Raw genomic sequence first — 19,207 nt, 5'->3', positions numbered from 1 at the left:
CTGTGATATGCAAATGATTAGCTTTTCAGAGCATTCATTCACACAAGGTTGGCGCCGGTGGCGACACCTACAACGTGCTGACATGAGGAAAGATTCCAACCGATTTCTCATACACAAACAGCAGTTGACCGGCGTTGCCTGGTGAAATGTTGTTGTGATGCCTCGTGTAAGGGGCAGAAATGCGTATCATCACGTTTCCAACTTTGATAAAAGTCGGATTGGAGACTATCGCGATTCGGTTTATCGTATCGCGATTTTGCTGCTCGCGTTGGTAGAGATCCAATGACTGTTAGCCGAATATGGAATCCGTGGGTTCAGGACGGTAATACGGAACGCCGTGCTGGATCCCAACGGCCTCGTATCACTAGCAGTCGAGATGACAGGCATCTTATCCGCATGGCTGTAACGGATCGTGCAACTACGTCTCAAACCCTTGCAAGACAACAACCATCTGCACGAACAGTTCGACGACGTTTGCAGAATCATGGACTATCAGCTCGGAGATCCATGCCTGCAGTTACCCTTGAAGCTGCATGACAGACAGGAGCGCCTGCGATGGTGTACTCAACAACGAACCTGGGTGCACTAATGGCAAAACGTCATTTTTTCGGAGGAAAAATGATGGTCGCATCCGTGTTTGGCGACATCGCGGTGAACGCACATTGGAAGCGTGTATTCGTCATCGCCATACTGGCGTATCAGCCGGCGTGATGGTACGGGGTGCAATTGGTTACACGTCTCGGTCTCCTCTTGTTCGCATTGACGGCACTTTGAACAGTGGACGTTACATTTCAGATCTGTTACGACCCGTGGCTCTACCCTTCATTCGATCCCTGCGAAATCTTACATTTCAGCAGGAAAATGCACGACCGCATGTCGCCGATTCTGCACGGGACTTTCTGAATACAGAAAGTGTTCGACTGCTGACCTGGCCAGCACATTCTCCAGATCTCTCACCAATTCGAAACGTGCGGTCAATGGTGGCCGAGCAACTGGCTCGTCACAATACACCAGTCACTACTCTTGATGAACTGTGGTATCATGTTGAAGCTGAATGGCCAGCTGTACCTGTACACGCCATCCAAGCTCTGTTTGACTCAATGCCCAAGCGTATCAAGGCCGTTATTAGGGCCAGAGGTGGTTGTGCTGGGTATTGATTTCTCAGAATCTATGCGACCAAATTGCGTGAAAATGTAATCACATGTCAGTTCTAGTATACTATATTTGTCCAATGAATACCCGTTTATCATCTGGATTTCTTCTTGGTGTAGCAATTTTAATGGCCAGTAGTTGTGTTTGTGATCTGATCGTAATTTATATTTCAGTGTCTGATTCTCATTATGTTCTTCTATTCATGTAGCACTGAACGCAGTTACACAGTGGCTCAAATGGCTCTGAGCACTATGGGACTTAAGATCTGAGGTCATCAGTCCCCTAGAACTTAGAACTACTTAAACCTAACTAACTTTAGGACATCACACTGATCGATGCCCGAGGAAGGATTCGAACCTGCAATCGTAGCGGTCGCGCGGTTCCAGACTGAAGCGCCTAGAAGCGCTCGGTCACACCGGCCGGCAGCTACACAGTGGCTGAAATCGATCTGCAATAAGCAGATTAAAGAAAAGTACGATCGATGCTGCCCCCTCCATTTTTACTTCTCGTTAACACCGCTGTTCCTGATGGAAACAAACATGACGACAGATTTATAGACCAACTTTACGATCTCGAGTGAATATAGATCTTGCACTTTATCTGTTCATAAGATATTTCAGTATATTCATTATGACTACATTCAATAAATATATAATCAGTTAAATAAGGAAGTTTGTTGGGGCGCTTGCTGTTCATGTTACGTATTAATGTTCATGTAGACACAATTAATAGCAACTTCAGATTTTTTGTTGTTGAGATGATGCAGTTATCTACAGTTTTCGAAAGGGCGTGCAAAAATGTAACAGAGAATGCTCCACTGAACAATTTGAGATGGGGAACCTGGGATCGGACAAGCCAGCTGAAAGAGATGCGGAAGTAAACTTATCTACCGCTGTGTGTAGCATTACTGGTTTCCAACTTATTTACAACTAACATGTGTACACGTTTACACGTCCTGTGCTGTTTATTTACATGCACATTCATTATTTCCTACAAGGAAACAAGGATGACGAGCCTGACTACCAGGAAGTCATGATTCAAGTTTTGTTTACTTGCCCTTAAGTTGGTTCTGTTGTATCGTATTTACACTGTCCCATGACAGAACGTGCTATGAATCAACGACAGAGCCTTTCATTACTCAGCGCTATTCAGAGACTTAAAGCACAGCCGTCCACTGTGGCCGAGGGGTTCTAGGCGCTTCAGTCCGGAACCGCTCTGCTGCTACGGTCGCAGGTTCGAATCCTGCCTCGGGCATGGATGTGTGTGATGTCCTTAGGTTAGTTAGGTTTAGGTAGTTCCAAGTCTATGGGACTGATGACCTCAGATATTAAGTCCCATAGTGCTCAGAGCCATTTGAACCATTTTGAACCTTACAGCACAATACGATGGACCAGTACCGGTACAGTATTTCCTGGTCGCTGGATTGGGAGGTCCTATTCCCCGGCCTGCGAGGTCACCTGACCTGAATCCCATTATTTCCTATGGGGAATCTAAAGTCACTTGGGTATGAGACCCCAGTGGATACGGAGATGGAATTAGTTGGCTCTGAGCACTATGGGACTCAACTGCTGAGGTCATAAGTCCCCTAGAACTTAGAACTACTTAAACCTAACTAACCTAAGGACAACACACACATCCATGCCCGAGGCAGGATTCGAACCTGCGACCGTAGCGGTCGCGCGGTTCCAGACTGTAGCGCCAGAACCGCTCGGCCACCAGCGGCCGGCCATGGAATTAGTTGCCAGAACTGTAGCTGCCAGTGATGTGATACGAAACACACTAGAAATATTTGCCAGGGAGCGTCAGAATCTTGTTCGCTGATGTCATGCTTACATTGAGGTTGATGGCCGTCAGTTTCGGCACATTTTTATAAGATATAGTTAAAATGGTATCCGCAGTTAAGTAATGTAAATAAAAAAATAGACACCGCGTAATTTTATTCCTATTACGTCTGTAAGCTGGTTTCTCCGAGCACTTCCCTGACTTCCCTGATTTCTAAACTGAAGGAAACACTTCACGGCATTCGCTTCAGAACTGCTACAAATTCCTCGGGCAACAGACCGCGCCGCTCGGACTGTCAAACACAACAGCCACTGCTAAGAGTTTCCTACGACTTCCAAGTTGCTGACAACGGGTTGTACACAATGCTAGTGACTACTTTGAAACACGTATCTATTTTGTACGAGCTGTAAATAAATAGTTGCCACTATTGAACTTCCAAGCCTCGTACACATCCTGAGCAGTACCGTCGGTTTCAAGTTTGTCGGCCGGCCGGAGTCGCCGAGCGGTTCTAGGCGCTACGGTGTGGAACTGCGCGATCGCTCCGGTCGCAGATTAGAATCCTGCCTCGGGCATGGATGTGTGTGATGTCCTTAGGTTTAAGTAGTTCTAAGTTCTAGGGGACTGATGACCTTACAAGGGAACCTCCCCATCGCACCCTCCCTCAGATTTAGTTATAAGTTGGCACAGTGGATAGGCCTTGAAAAACTGAACACAGATCAATCGAGAAAACAGGAAGAAGTTGCGTGAACTATGAAAAAAATAAGCAAATTATACAAACTGAGTAGTCCATGTGCAAGATACGCAACATCATGGAGAATGTGAGCCCAGGAGCGTCGTGGTCTCGTGGTTAGCGTGAGGAGCTGCAGAACGAGAGGTCCTTGGTTCAAGTCTCTCCTCGAGTGAAAAGGTTAATTTTTTATTTTCAGACAATTATTATCTGTCCGTCCGATGCGAGGTAACTGCGCCGTAGTATGGGGACGTTGTATGAAAAACATATGTTTTGACAGAGCACAGGGAAAACTGTGCGACTGTGAAACTGTTGCATTCATTTGTTGCAGTTTATGTGACTAACTCTTATGTTTTCATCACTTTTTTGGGAGTGATTATCACATGCACAAGAAAACTTAAACCGGGCAAGGTAGAAGAATTTCTTTACCCATTCGCCAAGTGTACAAGTTAGGTGGGTCGACATCATATTCCTTTCATGTGACGCACATGCCGTCACCAGTGTCGTGTAGAATATATCAGACGTGTTTTCCTGTGGAGGAATCGGTTGACCTATGACCTTGCGATCAAATGTTTTCGGTTCCCATTGGAGAGGCACGTCCTTCCGTCTACTAATCGCACGGTTTTGCGGTGCGGTCGCAAAACACAGACACTAAACTTATTACAGTGAACAGTGATGTCAATGAACGAACGGACAGATCATAACTTTGCGAAAAAAAATTTTTCACTCGAGGGAAGACTTGAACCGAGGACCTCTCGTTTCGCAGCTCCTCACGCTAACCACGGGACCACGGCACTCCTGAGCTAACAGTATCCTTGATGTTGCCTGTATTGCGCATGGACTACTCAGTTTGTATATTTTGCTTATTTCATAGTTCCAGACAACTTCTTCCTGTTTTCTCGATTGATCTGTGTTCAGTTTTTCAAGGCCTATCCACTGAGCCAACTTATAACTAAATCTGAGGGGTGTGCGATGGGGAGGTTCCCTTGTTAGAAGTTAAGTCCCATAGTGCTCAGAGCCATTTGAACCAAGTTTGTCCCGAATACGATAATCTGTTTGTTGGTGGCAGAGTTCCGTACGCGTTACGCCATTGCCGTTTCACATCATGTTTTCGTACTAGCCGTATCAGTTCTGTGCGGCCTTGCATTGCTCAAACGACTATCTTACTTCATTCATTGCTGCACTGTGATCTGTTGTAAAACCCGCGCCAAGTGGTGTTGAAAAATCAGTGCACTACGCTACCGCGAAAAGTTGCAACGATACGTCGTTTTATTTCAAAGATAGTAACCAACAAAGAGTCTCTACATTTTTCTGGACCCCCTTGTAAGTAAACTCAAACTGCAACTGTCAACTACAATAATGAAAAACGACAAGTGATAAATAAACCCGTAGCAATCGGAGTACCAACATGGAAAACGAAAATGCTATAAACTTTAGCACCAACGTTGTAAATGCGAGTCGGACTGCCTCCATTCAGCTCGCGCCGGAGAGTCCTTGGTCTGACCTCTAGTTACGGAAGAGCTTCTTCCAGCAAGCACAGCGCGCCGACAGCTATTCGGGTACGGCACGTGACGTCACGCCTGACACAAACGCGCCAATGGGTGCAGGAGACGGGTGGCAACAGGGGGTGCAGCTAGTTGCGATATGCTGGCCAGAACTCAGGCATTCGCCGCCACTGCCGGCCGATCAGCAGGTGGCGTTACTAGGAGACAGCGCGGGGCGTGGCGGGCTGGCGTTCTACGTACCCTCATCCGGCCGTGCTCGTCCTTCACCTTCACCATGGCGCCGGCTGCTCGCGCACTACGCGACACGCACACGACACGCACGCAACACGCCACACGCTCCTTTCGCGCGCAGACTGGCGCCGCCGCTCGCCTATCAGCACGCCTCGGCAGTTGTTCTCTCTCCCAGCGTCAGAGATACCGGACCGCCGGCTGTGACGTTCGACCTGAGGTCGATCTATCGATACACGGCGACGTCGACTACTCCCCTTATGCGAGTTCCGTCGGACGAACACTGGCGACATCCGGCCATTAAGGTCCACTAGAGATGGGCAAACAAACACGTAACTGTTTCGAAACAAAAGAAACAGTACAATGTAATGTTTCGATACGCTGTTTCGAAACAGTGAAACAGTTTGTGTTTTGTAATCTAATAAACCTACACAGTCATCTTGAATGTCTACTGTATAAGTATGTCCATATAAACACAAATGAGGTGCGAGAGCGCTTATGTCGCAGAAAGTATGAAACTATCACTTAGGCGTCTTGGCAGTTTCGTATTTCTTGCAGCAAAGGCGCTGCTTTCGTGTCGTGTGACTTTCATACTTTTCAATTGGCTGAGGAAAGCCATAGCTGAAGACAAGAACCACCACGAACGGAACTGGAGGTGGGAGCAAACTGCAGAAACAACGGATATGCTTCTGGGATTCCCACATTCCGTTAATATGGGTAATATACCCATCCTGCTAATTTCCATGCACACAAAGGGAATTATAGTGGATAATAGGCTCAGTGACTATAGACTCACAAATAACGCCAAATAATTCGAATAAACATATAACAGAAAAAAATTTTGTCTTTCAAGGTGTTTCGAACCGTTACTATAAATTCACCACGCTTCCCAGCCCTTCCCGTTCACCATTACACTATCAGTGATATGTCAAACAGATTGCTTGCAATTATACCTACATCAAATTTATGTGACTAATAACTGTCACTCTACGCCTTTTTTTATTTAAAATGTTGTAATCTTACTTGCGTTTCTTAATAGGATTTCTGTACGTGAACAGAGAAGCGTATGTTATAAAAAAGTGTAATTTAACTGAATGATTTTCACATATTTATTATTTTGAATGTGAATAGTATGCGTTGTTTTATTGTTTGCTTAGTGTTTATAAAGCAGATGTTACGCCATTTCGGAATAAGACAGTCAGCTAGAAACGAAGCTTTATTTTCGGATATCTTAAGCTTCATGCTATTGCTTGTCAAAAAGACTTCGACACTCCTGAAAGTGTTCACGAAGTGGTATGTTGTGTTTCAGTACCTGTGCCGAGCCCGAATCTCGTCCGACACAGAGCGCAAGAAACATCACTGTTTCGATCCAATTAGTCCCTTTCAAGCACAGGTGGACTGAAACAGCCTTATTTTGAAACAACGATACAGTTTCTGTGTCTGGCTCGAGGTCGAATCTGGTCCGATTATCCGAGACAGGGGCGGAATGAAACACCACTGTTTCGAAACAGTAAACCACAGCCGTTCCGAAACTCTGAAACAGTTCCACGTATCGATACAGTGTATCGAAACATAGAAACAGTGGCCAAGTCTAATGTCCACTACTGTCCAGCTTAACAAACGCTGCGACAAAAACTCGACGTAAATCCCGGTCCACGATAAGGGTCGTCTTGTTAAAACGCTATGTGATACACATCTGCATAATTTTATATCTGCATCATTCTCTGCAAGCGGAGGGTGTTTTCGGTACCACTAACTGATGCTCCCTTCCCTGCTCCACTAGCGAACGGCGCGTGGACAGAACGACAGTCGCTAAGCCTCTGTATTATCTCTAATTTATCGACCTTTCTCGTTGTGGTCATTTCGCGAGATGTATTTGGGAGGAAATAATATGATACGTCTCCGTGATCCACAACGCCTCTCCTGTAGCGTCTGGTTAAAAAATGGCTCTGAGCACTATGGGACTTAACATCTGAGGTCATCAGACCCCTAGACCTTAGAACTACTTAAACCTAACTAACCTAAGGACATCACACACATCCATGCCCGAGGCAGGATTCGAACCTGCGGCCGTAGCGGCCGCGCGGTTCCAGACTGAAGCGCCTTGAACCGCTCGGCCACAACGGCCGGCTTTGTAGCGTCTGCCACTGGAGTTTGTTGATGATGTTTGTAGTGCTATCGCGCCGACTAAACGATTCCGTGACGAAACGCGCCGCTCTTCATTGCATCTTCTGCACCTCTTCTATCTATCCTGCCTGGTAGGGATCCCAGATAGATGGACAATACTCAAGAATCGGTCGAACAAGGGCCATATAAGGATCAGTTACATTTCCCTAGGATTCTTCCATTCTTCCTATAGAATCGCTCTGAATAGTTACTCCGAGATATTTTACGGGAGTTACCGTTTATAACAACTTGTCATCAATAGTGTACTTGTGCAGTAGTGAAAGTCCTTCCCTATGTAGGCGCAATGTGTTAGATTTATTGATGTTCAGGGTCAAGTGTCAGGAGCTGCACCATTCATCAATCCTCTACAGGTCATTCTGCAAATCGATACTGTCTTCTGGCGTTTCTATTTTCTTATAGACAACCACATTGTCCGCGTACAGTCAAACAGCTTTCGACGTATTCTATTAAATCATTTCTATACACTGTAACACAGTAACGGTCCCCTCGCGTTTCCTCGGTGTACCTTTACATCTATCCATTTTGTTCCGTGAAGTACGACGCCTTGAGTTCTATCTGCAAAGAAGTCTTGAATCCAGTCACAAATCTGGTTATATACTCGGTAACCTCATTTTTTTTTCTACTTAGTCGGCAAGACAGCGCAGCCAGAAGCACCTTCGAAGATGTCCAACGTAGCCTTGGACGAAACGTCAGGGATTGAAGAGTTCCATGGACCACGACCATACAACCAGGAAGAATTCTCAGCAGCTGAAACATCCGGTTGCAAAAGCCTTCATTGTATCATAAACAAATGTCAGCGTGCGAACCGTTCAACGAAACATCATCGATAAGGGCTTTCAGAGCTGAAGGCCCCCTCGTGTGCCCTTGATGATTGCACCAAACAAAGCGTTATGCCTCACCTGGGCCCGTCAACACCGACATTGATCACTGGAAACATGTTGCCTGGTCGGACGAGTCGCGTTTCAAATTCCGTTCATGGACCCTGCATGTCAGTAGGGGACTGTTCAGGCTGGTGGAGGCTCTAATGGTGTGGGGTGTGTACACTGAGTGATATGGGACCCCTGATACGTCTGATTACGACTCTGACAGGTGACGCGTACGTAAGAATCCTGTCTCATCACCTGCATCCATTCATGTCCACTGTGCATTACGACGGACATGGGCATTTCCAGCAGGACAATGCGACACCCCCACACGTCCTGAATTGCTACTTAGTGGCTCCAGGAACACTCTTCTGAGTTTAAACACTTCCGCTGGCCACCAAACTCCCCAAACATGAACATTATTAATCATATCTGGGATGCGTCACAACGTGCTGTTCAAACGAGATGTCCGCCCCCTCGTACAATTACGTGTTTATAGGCAGCTCTGCAGGATTCATGAATTCCCTCCAGCACTACTTCAGACATTAGTGGAGTCCATGTCACGTCGTGTTAGGTTAGGTTAGTGTTTTTTTAACGTCCCGTCGACAACGTGGTCATTAGAGACGGAGCACAAGATCGGGTTAGGGAAGCATGGGGAAGGAAATCGGCCGTGCCCTTTCAAAGGAACCATCCTGGCACTTGCCTGAAACGATTTAGGGAAATCACGGAAAACCTAAATCAGGATGGCCGGAGACGGGATTGAACCGTCGTCCTCCCCAATGCGAGTCCAGTGTGCTAACCACTGCGCCACCTCGCTCGGTCACGTCGTGCTGCGGCACTTCTGCGTGCTCGCGGGGGCCATACACGATATTAGGCAGGTGTATCACTTTCTTTGGCTTTTCAGTGTGTGTATTCTATCTTCCTGGTTTTCCCTGCGCTTCTCACCTCTCTCCACTCTCTCTTTCTTCCTCTTCCCTTCCTGTGACATGCCTGGAGACACATCCGGACAACCCTTAAATGACGACAACCGCCCAATGTGTACTACCGTTGATCTAGTTGGCAGCTGAAGCTTAACTTTACAGAATTCGCAGCACCATAGCCGTTCCCGAAACTTTGCATTTATGACGGTGTAGACGAACGTCCAGGTGTTTCACAAAGCAGACGGAACAAGTCGTGCAGACGATCACGTAACGACATTGAATGACCGACCGACATCGATAACAATGATGCCACCACAGTTCTGAATATTGAAAACCTTGTAATTCGACTTGCGTATCCTACTTGAAGTACCGTAAATCAGGTACATGTTGACGCTCTTACGCTGTACGGCTACTAACCCCTTACCGCACCTCCGTCTTCGATGAAAGATCAGTATTCAGCTCACTGCACGTACCTGAAACAAGAGAAACGAAATCAGTGAATTAACTGCACCGAAATGCATCTAAATAGCGAATGGAGAATCAATTTGTCTCCTCACTAGCTATAAGCAGCAGGAAACATTATGTACCAAATGGGCACGCGCATACTATCAAACAAACACATACAAAAGCAAAGGCCGGCACACAAACAAACATAACGCCATGGCTGTGTTAGCGGAGGTTTCTTTGGGGTGCATAGAGTCTACCGTAAGACGCTGGAGGAGCGAAGTGTTCCAAGAGATTTGAAAAATACGCGGGTCATTCCAGTTTTCGAGAAGGGTTGTCGGGCAGACGTACAAAACTATTAGCCTATACTACTGATATCAGTCTGTTGTAAAATTTTACAACCCGTTGTATACTCGCGTGTTAAGACATTTCTGGAAACCGAAACGCTTCTCTGTAGGAATAAACACGGGTTTAGAAGTGAATTATCGTGCGAGACCCAGACCGCTCTGGTCGTCCACGGGACCCAGAAAGCCGTAGATAGAGGCGCCCAGGTGTATGCCGTGTTCCTTGACTTCCTGAAGGTGTACCGTAGAGTAACACTATATCGCCCTATGAGCAAAATACGAGGGAACGGAAAATCAGACCACATCCACTTGGCTGAAAAGTTTCTAGAAAATAGTACACAGTATGTCATTTGTAACGGAGAGAAATCTTCAGACGTAAAGTAATTTCGGGCTATTCCAGTGGAGTGTTTAAGGACCACTACTTTTCACAATCTGTAAGAATGACCACGAAGATAGCGTCGGAACCATCATGAAGCTGTGCACGCACGACAGCATCGTATACAAACAAGTCGCTACTCTAGAATATGGTAGCGAAAATGCACGAAGACGTGCAGAGGACCGACGCCTGCTGCAACTACTGGCACTTGAGCCTCAACATAGACAAATACGACGCATTGCGAATACACAGGCACAGGGGCCAATTACCGTATGATTATACGACTGCAGTCACTGTGAGCAGTTACTTCCACAAAATATTTACGAGACATACAAGTAATAGCAGGAAAGGCGGATGTTAGACTGGGATTCATTCGACTATCCTCTGAAAGCGTAGCCCTTCCACTTTAATATTTGTCGTCCGTCTGGGATCCGTACGATGATGATCATGATGATGATGAGTTGGGTTGAGGGGGCGCTCGACATCACGGTCATCACCGCCCTGACGAAAAGTCAACATGGAATCTCATGGGTGGGGACGAAGGCTGTCCCCACATGCAGAGCAGTTTATAACGTACTAAAGTCTGCCGCCATTCCCGACCAGTTAGGGACGAGGTCTGACAGTTCACAATATTTCACCACTCTGTTAACACTGGTATCGGTATCTGCGAGAACGGTGAGCAGATCTCCAGCGAGACCAAGGGCTCACGTAGCTACAATATGCTGAACTGAAAGCGGCACGCCACAAACTTCACATAAAGGTGGATCCTTCCCCCCGTAGGAAGAAGACATGTGTTAAAGGGCTATGCCCAATGCGCAATCTAGTAAGCAAAACCTCCTTCCAGCGGAGAGGCTGACAGTAAGTCCGCCAAGCTTTTGTGGTCGATTTGAGCGACCGCAGTTTGTTGTCCGACACCTGCAACCATTCACTCTCCCACTGACGCGTGATGCATCTGTCAGAAAATGAGATAATGGCGTGCAACGGGATGGGACATTGATGGACAGCACCATCCCAACATGCTTCCTTGGCAGCTTTATCAGCCACGTCGTTACCCTGTGTCTCAATGTGGCCAGGTACCGAGCAGAAGATCACCTCCTTGCCACGGCGTTGGAGCCGCTGTACGCAGTCACGGATGAGCTGAATGAGCAGGGCGGGTCTACCGGATACATTTGGTGAAGCGCTTGCAGGGCACTAAGAGAGTCGGAACAGACAAGAAAACTCGGACGGTGATGTCTGTGAACCCTCTCCAGTGCCATTAGAATGCCACATAACCCCGCATCATAATTTGTATATTGTTATGGAAGACGTACTTAAAACCCCTATCAGGGAAAACCACAGAACAACAGAGAGCATTCCTCTACTAGGATCCATCTGTATAAATAACGATAAAACTATGGTACGTACTTAAAATGGACGAAACCAAAGTTGTAAAAACCATATCTGGAGTACAATTTTTCTGGTACTGCGTCAAGCTTGAAATCAAAAAAATGGCTCTGAGCACTATGGGACTCAACATCTTAGGTCGTAAGTCCCCTAGAACTTAGAACTACTTAAACCTAACTAACCTAAGGACATCACACACACCCATGCCCGAGGCAGGATTCGAACCTGCGACCGTAGCAGTCCCGCGGTTCCGGACTAGCTTGAAATCACTTTGGGTCTCCGAAGACACCAAGGTGACAGTGCGTTCCATCCCTGGGTGTGTATTTTCATGCCCGAGAGATCCAGATCCTTGACGCAGTCCGTAGCACATATACCAAATGGATGGATCCGTACGAGATAGGGTTGATAGAGGTAGTAGAGAAGATCCAAAGAAAAGCTGCTCTTTTCGTTACAGGATCATTTGCTAAGCGCGGGAGCATGACGGTGATGTTCAGTCAATTATAGTGGCAGACGCTGCAAGAGATGCGTTTTGTATCACGGTGTGATTTACTGTTAAAACATCTAGGACCCGCGTTCTTGGAAGTCAACAAATATATTGCTTCATTCTATGTATACTTCGCGAAAGACCAAGAATGTGAAGTCAGACACATTCGAGCTCACATAGTTACGACAAATGATTTTTCTAGCGCACCATTCGCGAGTGGTACAGGAAAGTGAGAATGGCACGCTACGTATCCTCTCCTACACACTGTGAAGTGGGTCGCGATGTGTGCATGTAGATGTAGCAACGCCCGCGTGCGGGACGGAAAGTAACTCCTGCAGAAAGCGAGATCGTCCGCAGGCACCTGGGAACGCCTGCCATCTGTTGCTCTGGCAGCCTGGCTTACACCGCTGTGTAGCGACTTGCATACATATCAGGCGTACCAGTCTTCGCGCTTCTTTCCTTACGAGGGCGAAAGACAGCTGGATCATAAAATGGCCATTAAAATGTTCCCTATCGGCAGCGAACTGCAATGGAACAATCCTTCAGCTAAACGGCACTAAGAAATTCGAATGATTAGAAGTTTCGCGTGTCTGTTTTTATCGCGTCAAGGACGCACATTCCAACAGTGATGGGACCATATTTTTGGCTTTTGCGGCATTTATATTTTTTATAAGCAACCATTCATCATCTGAAGAACTAAAGAGATATCATTAATTGTTCCAGTCGCTAAAAAAAAAGATTGTCTCAGGGCAATTCATTTTGGTTGTTTGCCATCACCGTTCAGCAACTCTCGACAGTGAAAGATTAAACCTTAATAAAACCTTACATTGAAAAAAATGCAGGTATTAAGGTAATCGGACTTAGATATTGACGAAAATGGATTATTTCATTATTAAGACAATAATTAACGAAAGTACAAAATTGAAGCTAGAGTTCTTTGGGCACTGAACAATCCGGCTCCAATCCTCCGAATACAGCGGGTAAAAATCATATACATTATTTCAAATAATGTATATCATGTGATGCTAAGAAATGAAAAACACAGTTGAAAAATTAATTTTTATTATTTCGTAAGCGGCCAGTGCTAAAGACTGACGTATTACTTCTACCACGATATGCGAGAAAACAGTAAGTGAGGAGTGAAAAGACGATTGCAGCTAAGACATCAGCTTCCAAAACGATGAAATAAAATCACAAAGAAGATGAGTAGCCTCTGAGGCTCTACTTCTGAATAATATACAGGGGCGCCGGCCGGTGTGGCCGAGCGATTCTAGGCGCTTCAGTCTGGAACCGCGCGACCGCTACGGTCGCAGGTTCGAATCCTGCCTCGGGCATGGATGTGTGTGATGTCCTTAGGTTAGTTAGGTTTAAGTAGTTCTAAGTTCTAGGGGACTAGTGACCTCAGATGTTAAGTCCCATAGTGCTCAGAGCCATTTGAACCAATATACAGGGTGAGTCACTATTTCCACCAAGAATAACTCCGCAAGTATGATAGGAGCTGAAAAGTTTGTGGGACAAAAGTTGCATGGGACAAAGGGGACCATAATATGATATTGGTTTTTTGTTGCTAGGTGGGGTCGTTTCAGAGATATGAAAGTCAACTTTTTTTTTAATGGGATGCTATAGTTTGGGACTTAATTTCTGATAGCAGTTATCGAGACGAATCCAATGATGTGTAACAGTAAGGTCTTTGAAGGTCAACGAACGTCACGAAGGTGGCATGAACGTCCATTTACAGAAGATGTTCAAGTGATGACCGTTGGTATCAATGCAGTGCTGCAATCTTCTTGTCATGGACTGAGTGGTATTCCTTATTACTTCGGCACTTATCGAAGCACATGCTCTGACAATTCTCTCTCGTAATCGTGCAAATGGTAAATATTCGCCGAATACGGCGTGTCCATCTAACGTCCCCTTGACATGTAAACACCATTCGACGGTTTCGCGATACAACACTAACAGGAACGGTTAGACTAGTATCTTCGAATCAAGCCAATGTGAATGATGTATTCCTTCGAAGAAGAAGAAGAAGAAGAAGAATGCCAACGAAATACAGTGAGAGTTAGAGACTTGTACGCTGAAAGATATCCTCAACGTACTCACCCTACACGTCGTACATTTAAATATGTGTATGATAAATTGAGAACAACTGGATCTTTAACGCATCCGAAACATGCTAACGAGGAACGGAAATTGGTACTCTTGCCACTGTGGTTCGAGATCCTTGTGTTAGTTCGCGTCAAATCGCAACGGAGTCTGGCATGAGCCAGAGTAGTGTTGTTTGTGTTCGGCATCGCCATAAATATCATCCTTACCATATCAGTCTCCGCCGAGAAGTAACTGGTACGGATTGTATGGGTCGCATTGAATTCTGGCGATGGGCTCAACTTCAGATTCAGAGGAATGACACATTTATTAATTTGATTTTATGTACTGACCAGGCTACATTCACGAAGCAAGGAAATGTTAATTTACATAACATGTGAGCAACTGAAAATCCATGTTGGCTGCGGCAAGTTGTACACCAAAAACTGTGGTCGGTGAATGTATGGTGTGGGATTCTGGAGGACAGAATTATAGGCCCCTATTTCATCGAAGGAAATCTTAACACTTTGCTGTCCGCACGTCTCGTACAAATTTATTCGCTTGGCGCCGGCAGCGCCAATTCGGATTACTTGTCTTGTCGCCGGCCGCTTGTCACCTTTCCGTTGATGACAAGCTTCAAACACATTGACTTTTGCGCGATTTAATTTTTCCGGAAATCCTCAATTTTGCCGTATCGTTCCACAAACTCGAATTTTCTTCTCAAGTAACTTCTCTGCAAGTTCTACACTGTTATAATAATTATCCTTGTAGAGGTGATGCCACTTTCCATCAGAAGGTATCAGTAGTTCCGTCACTGCTTTTGCTGAAGGCTGTCCAGCGCCGCAATATATCTTGAATGAGGAAATGTATCCCGTACTCTAATCACGCAGCATCCGAGTGAGTATGCCGTACTTCGTAATTTTCGACGGATTGTAAACTTTAAAATTTAACCGTCCACGCCCCGGTACCATTCCTTCATCAATTGAGATGTTTTGACTTAGATTAAACGTTCCTTTAAACTTTTTGGGAAAAAAAATCAATTACGAATTGCACTTTGAAAAGCCGGTCGGCGTTATCCGGTTTGTTGTTGTTGTCGGAAAAATGTAAAAATGATAATATTTGTCTGAATCGGTTGGGGACTTCGTTTTGCGAAATATCGGTGTGTTCGTTGAGAAATAATCATTGATCCTTGCTTTTTTTTACAATTACCATATGGATAGCAAGCCCAAACCATTTTCTAAGTTTGGGTCCCGTAACGTCGACAAATTTGGCATTTTTTAATCCAGTTTCCTTCTATTGCAATTTTGACTGTAATACTTGTTGGTTTCGTTGCTAATATATTCAAATAGATCGTTGCCAATATATAATTCTACGATATCCTCGACGCTCTGTGTACCTTTGGGAAATATGTGCGGACCCGGAGATCCTTCAAATTTATTGCTGGTCCTCAGTAAATCATAGTCTGTCTTCTTCGTATGATTCATCCGAATCAGTTGGCAACCGTAGCGTTTGCCGAATTCTTCTTGGACGTATTTCACTATCTCCCGACGATTCTGCCTCACTTTCATTTTTTTGATATCCAATGTCGTCTTCCCAACCGGCCAAGTCGTCTGGAACGTCAGACAAGACGACCGCGAATTCATCGTAAATAATCGTATCGTCTCTTTCGTCTGCCATCATGAAAATGGACAAGTACTCATAAAAACAAAAAAAGTTGTTGACGTGTGTAAATTATTGTTAAACAAAACACCAACAAAATGAAAAAGATAATAAAGTGCTGTCACCGGCCACTGCACGATACTACGCTCCCGACACCACTGTGGTGTCGCCGGTCGTCAAATTGTTAACAGCGCGACATCAACTGCAGTGTCTCTCCAGGGCTCCATGCCATGTCGCGTTGCGGCACTTCTGCGTACTCGCGGGTGCCCTACACGATATTTGGCAGGTGTACCAGATTCTTTGGCTCTTCAGCGCATATGTTGTATCTTACATTATTTTATCAAAAGTATAAGGACACGCGTATGCATTGTGGAACTGACAACTAGATGTCAGGAGAGGCAGACCCATTCCTCCCATCGCCAGTATAAAACAAGGCACGCAGTACTTTGTTGCCAGTATGAAAGCAGCAACAGCAGAGTGGATTGGTAAGCAGCTCAGTGGCTTCGAAGGTAGACTTGTCACTGGGTATCAGTTGAGTGACAGACCCATGAGGGACATTTCAACTTTTCTAAAGCTTCCCAAGTCGCCTGTTGTGATTGCGAAGTAGAGACGCAAAGGAACAACGACACGTAAACCGAGACGAGGGAGATCTCATGTACTGTCGGACAGGGAACGAAGACCATTGCGGAAGGTGACTGTCAAAGAAAATACCGCATAAAATCGGCGGGAGAAATCAGTCGTGGGTTCTAAAGTGCCGCCAGTAGTCCAACTAGCGCAGTGACTGTGAGGAAGGAGTTAAACATAATGGGGGTACAGTAGTCGAGCTGCTGCTCATGAGCTACACAGACCTGCAGTCACTGCTAAGGGGAAACTCGCGAAAGGGTAAACAGTGACGCCGCTGGACAGTGGGTGACTGGAGACGAGGGTTTAGGAGTGATGAACCACGCCGTACCCAGTGGGAATCCGACGGAACTGTGTGGGTTACGCAAATCGATGGAAAATGTACCTGCAATATTTGTAGTGAGGGGCGGGAAGTACGGAAGTGGTGTTACGGTATGGGGCAGTTCTTCTTGGTTAGGATGTGAGCCGTGTGTCGGCTCTCAACATATATCGCGCTGTAAATATTGTTCTGAGTCCTTCCATTCCATCGTTAATTGATTCATATTTATCGTTATGCTGCGTACGATTCTGTTGAGATTCCCCTCTGGCGGCGTGTCTGGTCTTATCGATCTTCGAGTCGTTGCTTCCTGTTAGCCTTGTGTAATGGAATAAGAGCTTTGGGGGGATGGTCGGTTGGTTGCCTACCGGTGACGAGTCGGTCGGTCGATCTTTAAAATCGGGCATTAGAGAATGTCGTAGGTTGAGACCGCGGCGTGGCCTGGCGGTGGAGAGTTGGCTGTCGTTCCGAGAAGCCGCGTGGTCTATCCTGGCGGTGCGAGACATGCGGGACGAGTTGACGGGACAAGGCTGTAAGCTGTTGCTGTGAACACCCGGGGGCCACGGCTGTGGTTCCGAGTCCTACTTGGTGGGAGCGGCAACGGACGTCTTTAAATTTTCCTTCTGGAGGCGGGAATGATGGACTAGTAACTCGCCTAACCTGAGGGGTGGTATTTCGCCACCGTGGGTGCAGAGAAGGCGAGGGCTCCGGTGACAGAGCGCGTGGCTGCGCGACTGTGCCCAGTTGGGTACGCTGGCGACGTGGACACGGTCGGGTGTGAGGAACCTTTGCATAGGAGTTCACCTGCTGTTTCCCTGATAAACTGCAAGTTACTTTGGTTAAAGGTTTAGATGTTAATTGAAGAATTTTGGTTTGTGCAACCAGCGTCTTTTCACCTTGTGGCCTCCTGCGTTCGGATTTCCTGTCCCTGTCGCCGGTGTAATTATGGCTTCTTATTAGTACTGCCTGGCAGGAAGTGTAGTTTTGGGCAGGAATTATGGTTCCTGATTTGATTCCTCCTCCTCCCCTGGCCTCGCGTGAGGTCGATGTGATTGCTGAATGTGAGGCGTTGTGGGTCTGTTAGTCCGCTTCTAGCCTGAGACCGAGCGAGGTGGCGCAGTGGTTAGCACACTGGACTCGCATTCGGGAGGACGACGGTTCAATCCCGTCTCCGGCCATCCTGATTTACGTTTTCCGTGATTTCCCTAAATCGCTTCAGGCAAATGCCGGGATGGTTCCTTTGAAAGGGCACGGCCGATTTCCTTCCCCATCCTTCCCTCACCCGAGCTTGCGCTCCGTCTCTAATGACCTCGTTGTCGACGGGACGTTAAACACTAATCTCCTCCTCCTCCTCCTCCTCTAGCCTGAGCATCCTTCGGGAGACAATTGTGGCCGCCCTTGCACCCGGTCGGTTAAGTATTTCTATCCCAGGACATTTTGGTGACAGGGAATGGTATTAAAGTTGTTAGTTGTTGTAAAATGTTAAATGGTTCTATTTTACTCTGATTGTTTTTGACCACTGTTTAAAAAGGTTAAGTTTGCCTTTCATTGGTGTTTTTTTTTAAATTACGTGCCTTTAAAATTGTTAGGTATTGTAAAAGGTGAATGACTGTATCTTTAATTTGATTGTTTTAATCTACTTGGCATTCTTCGAAAATGCTATTTCTGCCTCCCTGTTAGCGAGCCCTTGTACTTTAATGTCTTGTTGTGCCGAAGTTTAAAAGAAGTTGGCTGACTACATGTTCGGTAGCGAAATTGTATGCAAATTGGTGGTTTTTGTTTCATTACTTGGAAAGTTTTAATTTTCTTATTAAATGCTTTATCAAAGTCCGTTTTAAGTAAAATGGCTTGGCCGTTAACTGTAAAGTAAATTGTTTTGAAAAGGCACTCATGCCTACTAGCTTTTTTGGATCTTTTCCTGGCCAAGTGATAAAGAAATTACTTTTAATGGTTGAAGTAATCAATAAAGAAATTGTAAAGTGCAACTCGACAGTAACCAACTAATTTTGGCCCCGTTTCCCAACTGGGGGTTTTCCTTGATTAATCTTAACACCCGTCTCAGGATGTGATCTTATTAACGTGCTTAAGAAAAAGGTAAATGCGGAAGGATATGAACCCACTGTGTACTTCG

General features: G+C 45.9%; 1 protein-coding gene across 3 annotated transcripts in view; it reads right to left on the bottom strand.

Moving 5' to 3' along the window:
* Window positions 1-19,207, bottom strand: part of LOC126215379 (calcium-binding mitochondrial carrier protein Aralar1) — a 725,301-nt gene that overhangs the window by 273,799 nt on the left and 432,295 nt on the right. Inside the window, exon 1 of one of the 3 annotated variants that reach the window (XM_049942073.1) lies at window positions 5,407-5,547. The exons of the other annotated variants lie outside the window; for them this stretch is intronic. Coding sequence (XP_049798030.1) covers window positions 5,407-5,442 — 36 coding nt within the window. The 5' untranslated portion in view covers window positions 5,443-5,547. Of the gene's footprint in view, window positions 1-5,406; window positions 5,548-19,207 lie in introns of those variants that run through there. 3 annotated transcript variants of the gene reach the window in all.

This window comes from Schistocerca nitens, chromosome 12, assembly GCF_023898315.1.
Source record: "Schistocerca nitens isolate TAMUIC-IGC-003100 chromosome 12, iqSchNite1.1, whole genome shotgun sequence".
Lineage (NCBI taxonomy): Eukaryota > Metazoa > Arthropoda > Insecta > Orthoptera > Acrididae > Schistocerca > Schistocerca nitens.
Note: the sequence above shows the minus strand (reverse complement) of the source record. Positions and strands in the feature narration are given on the sequence as shown.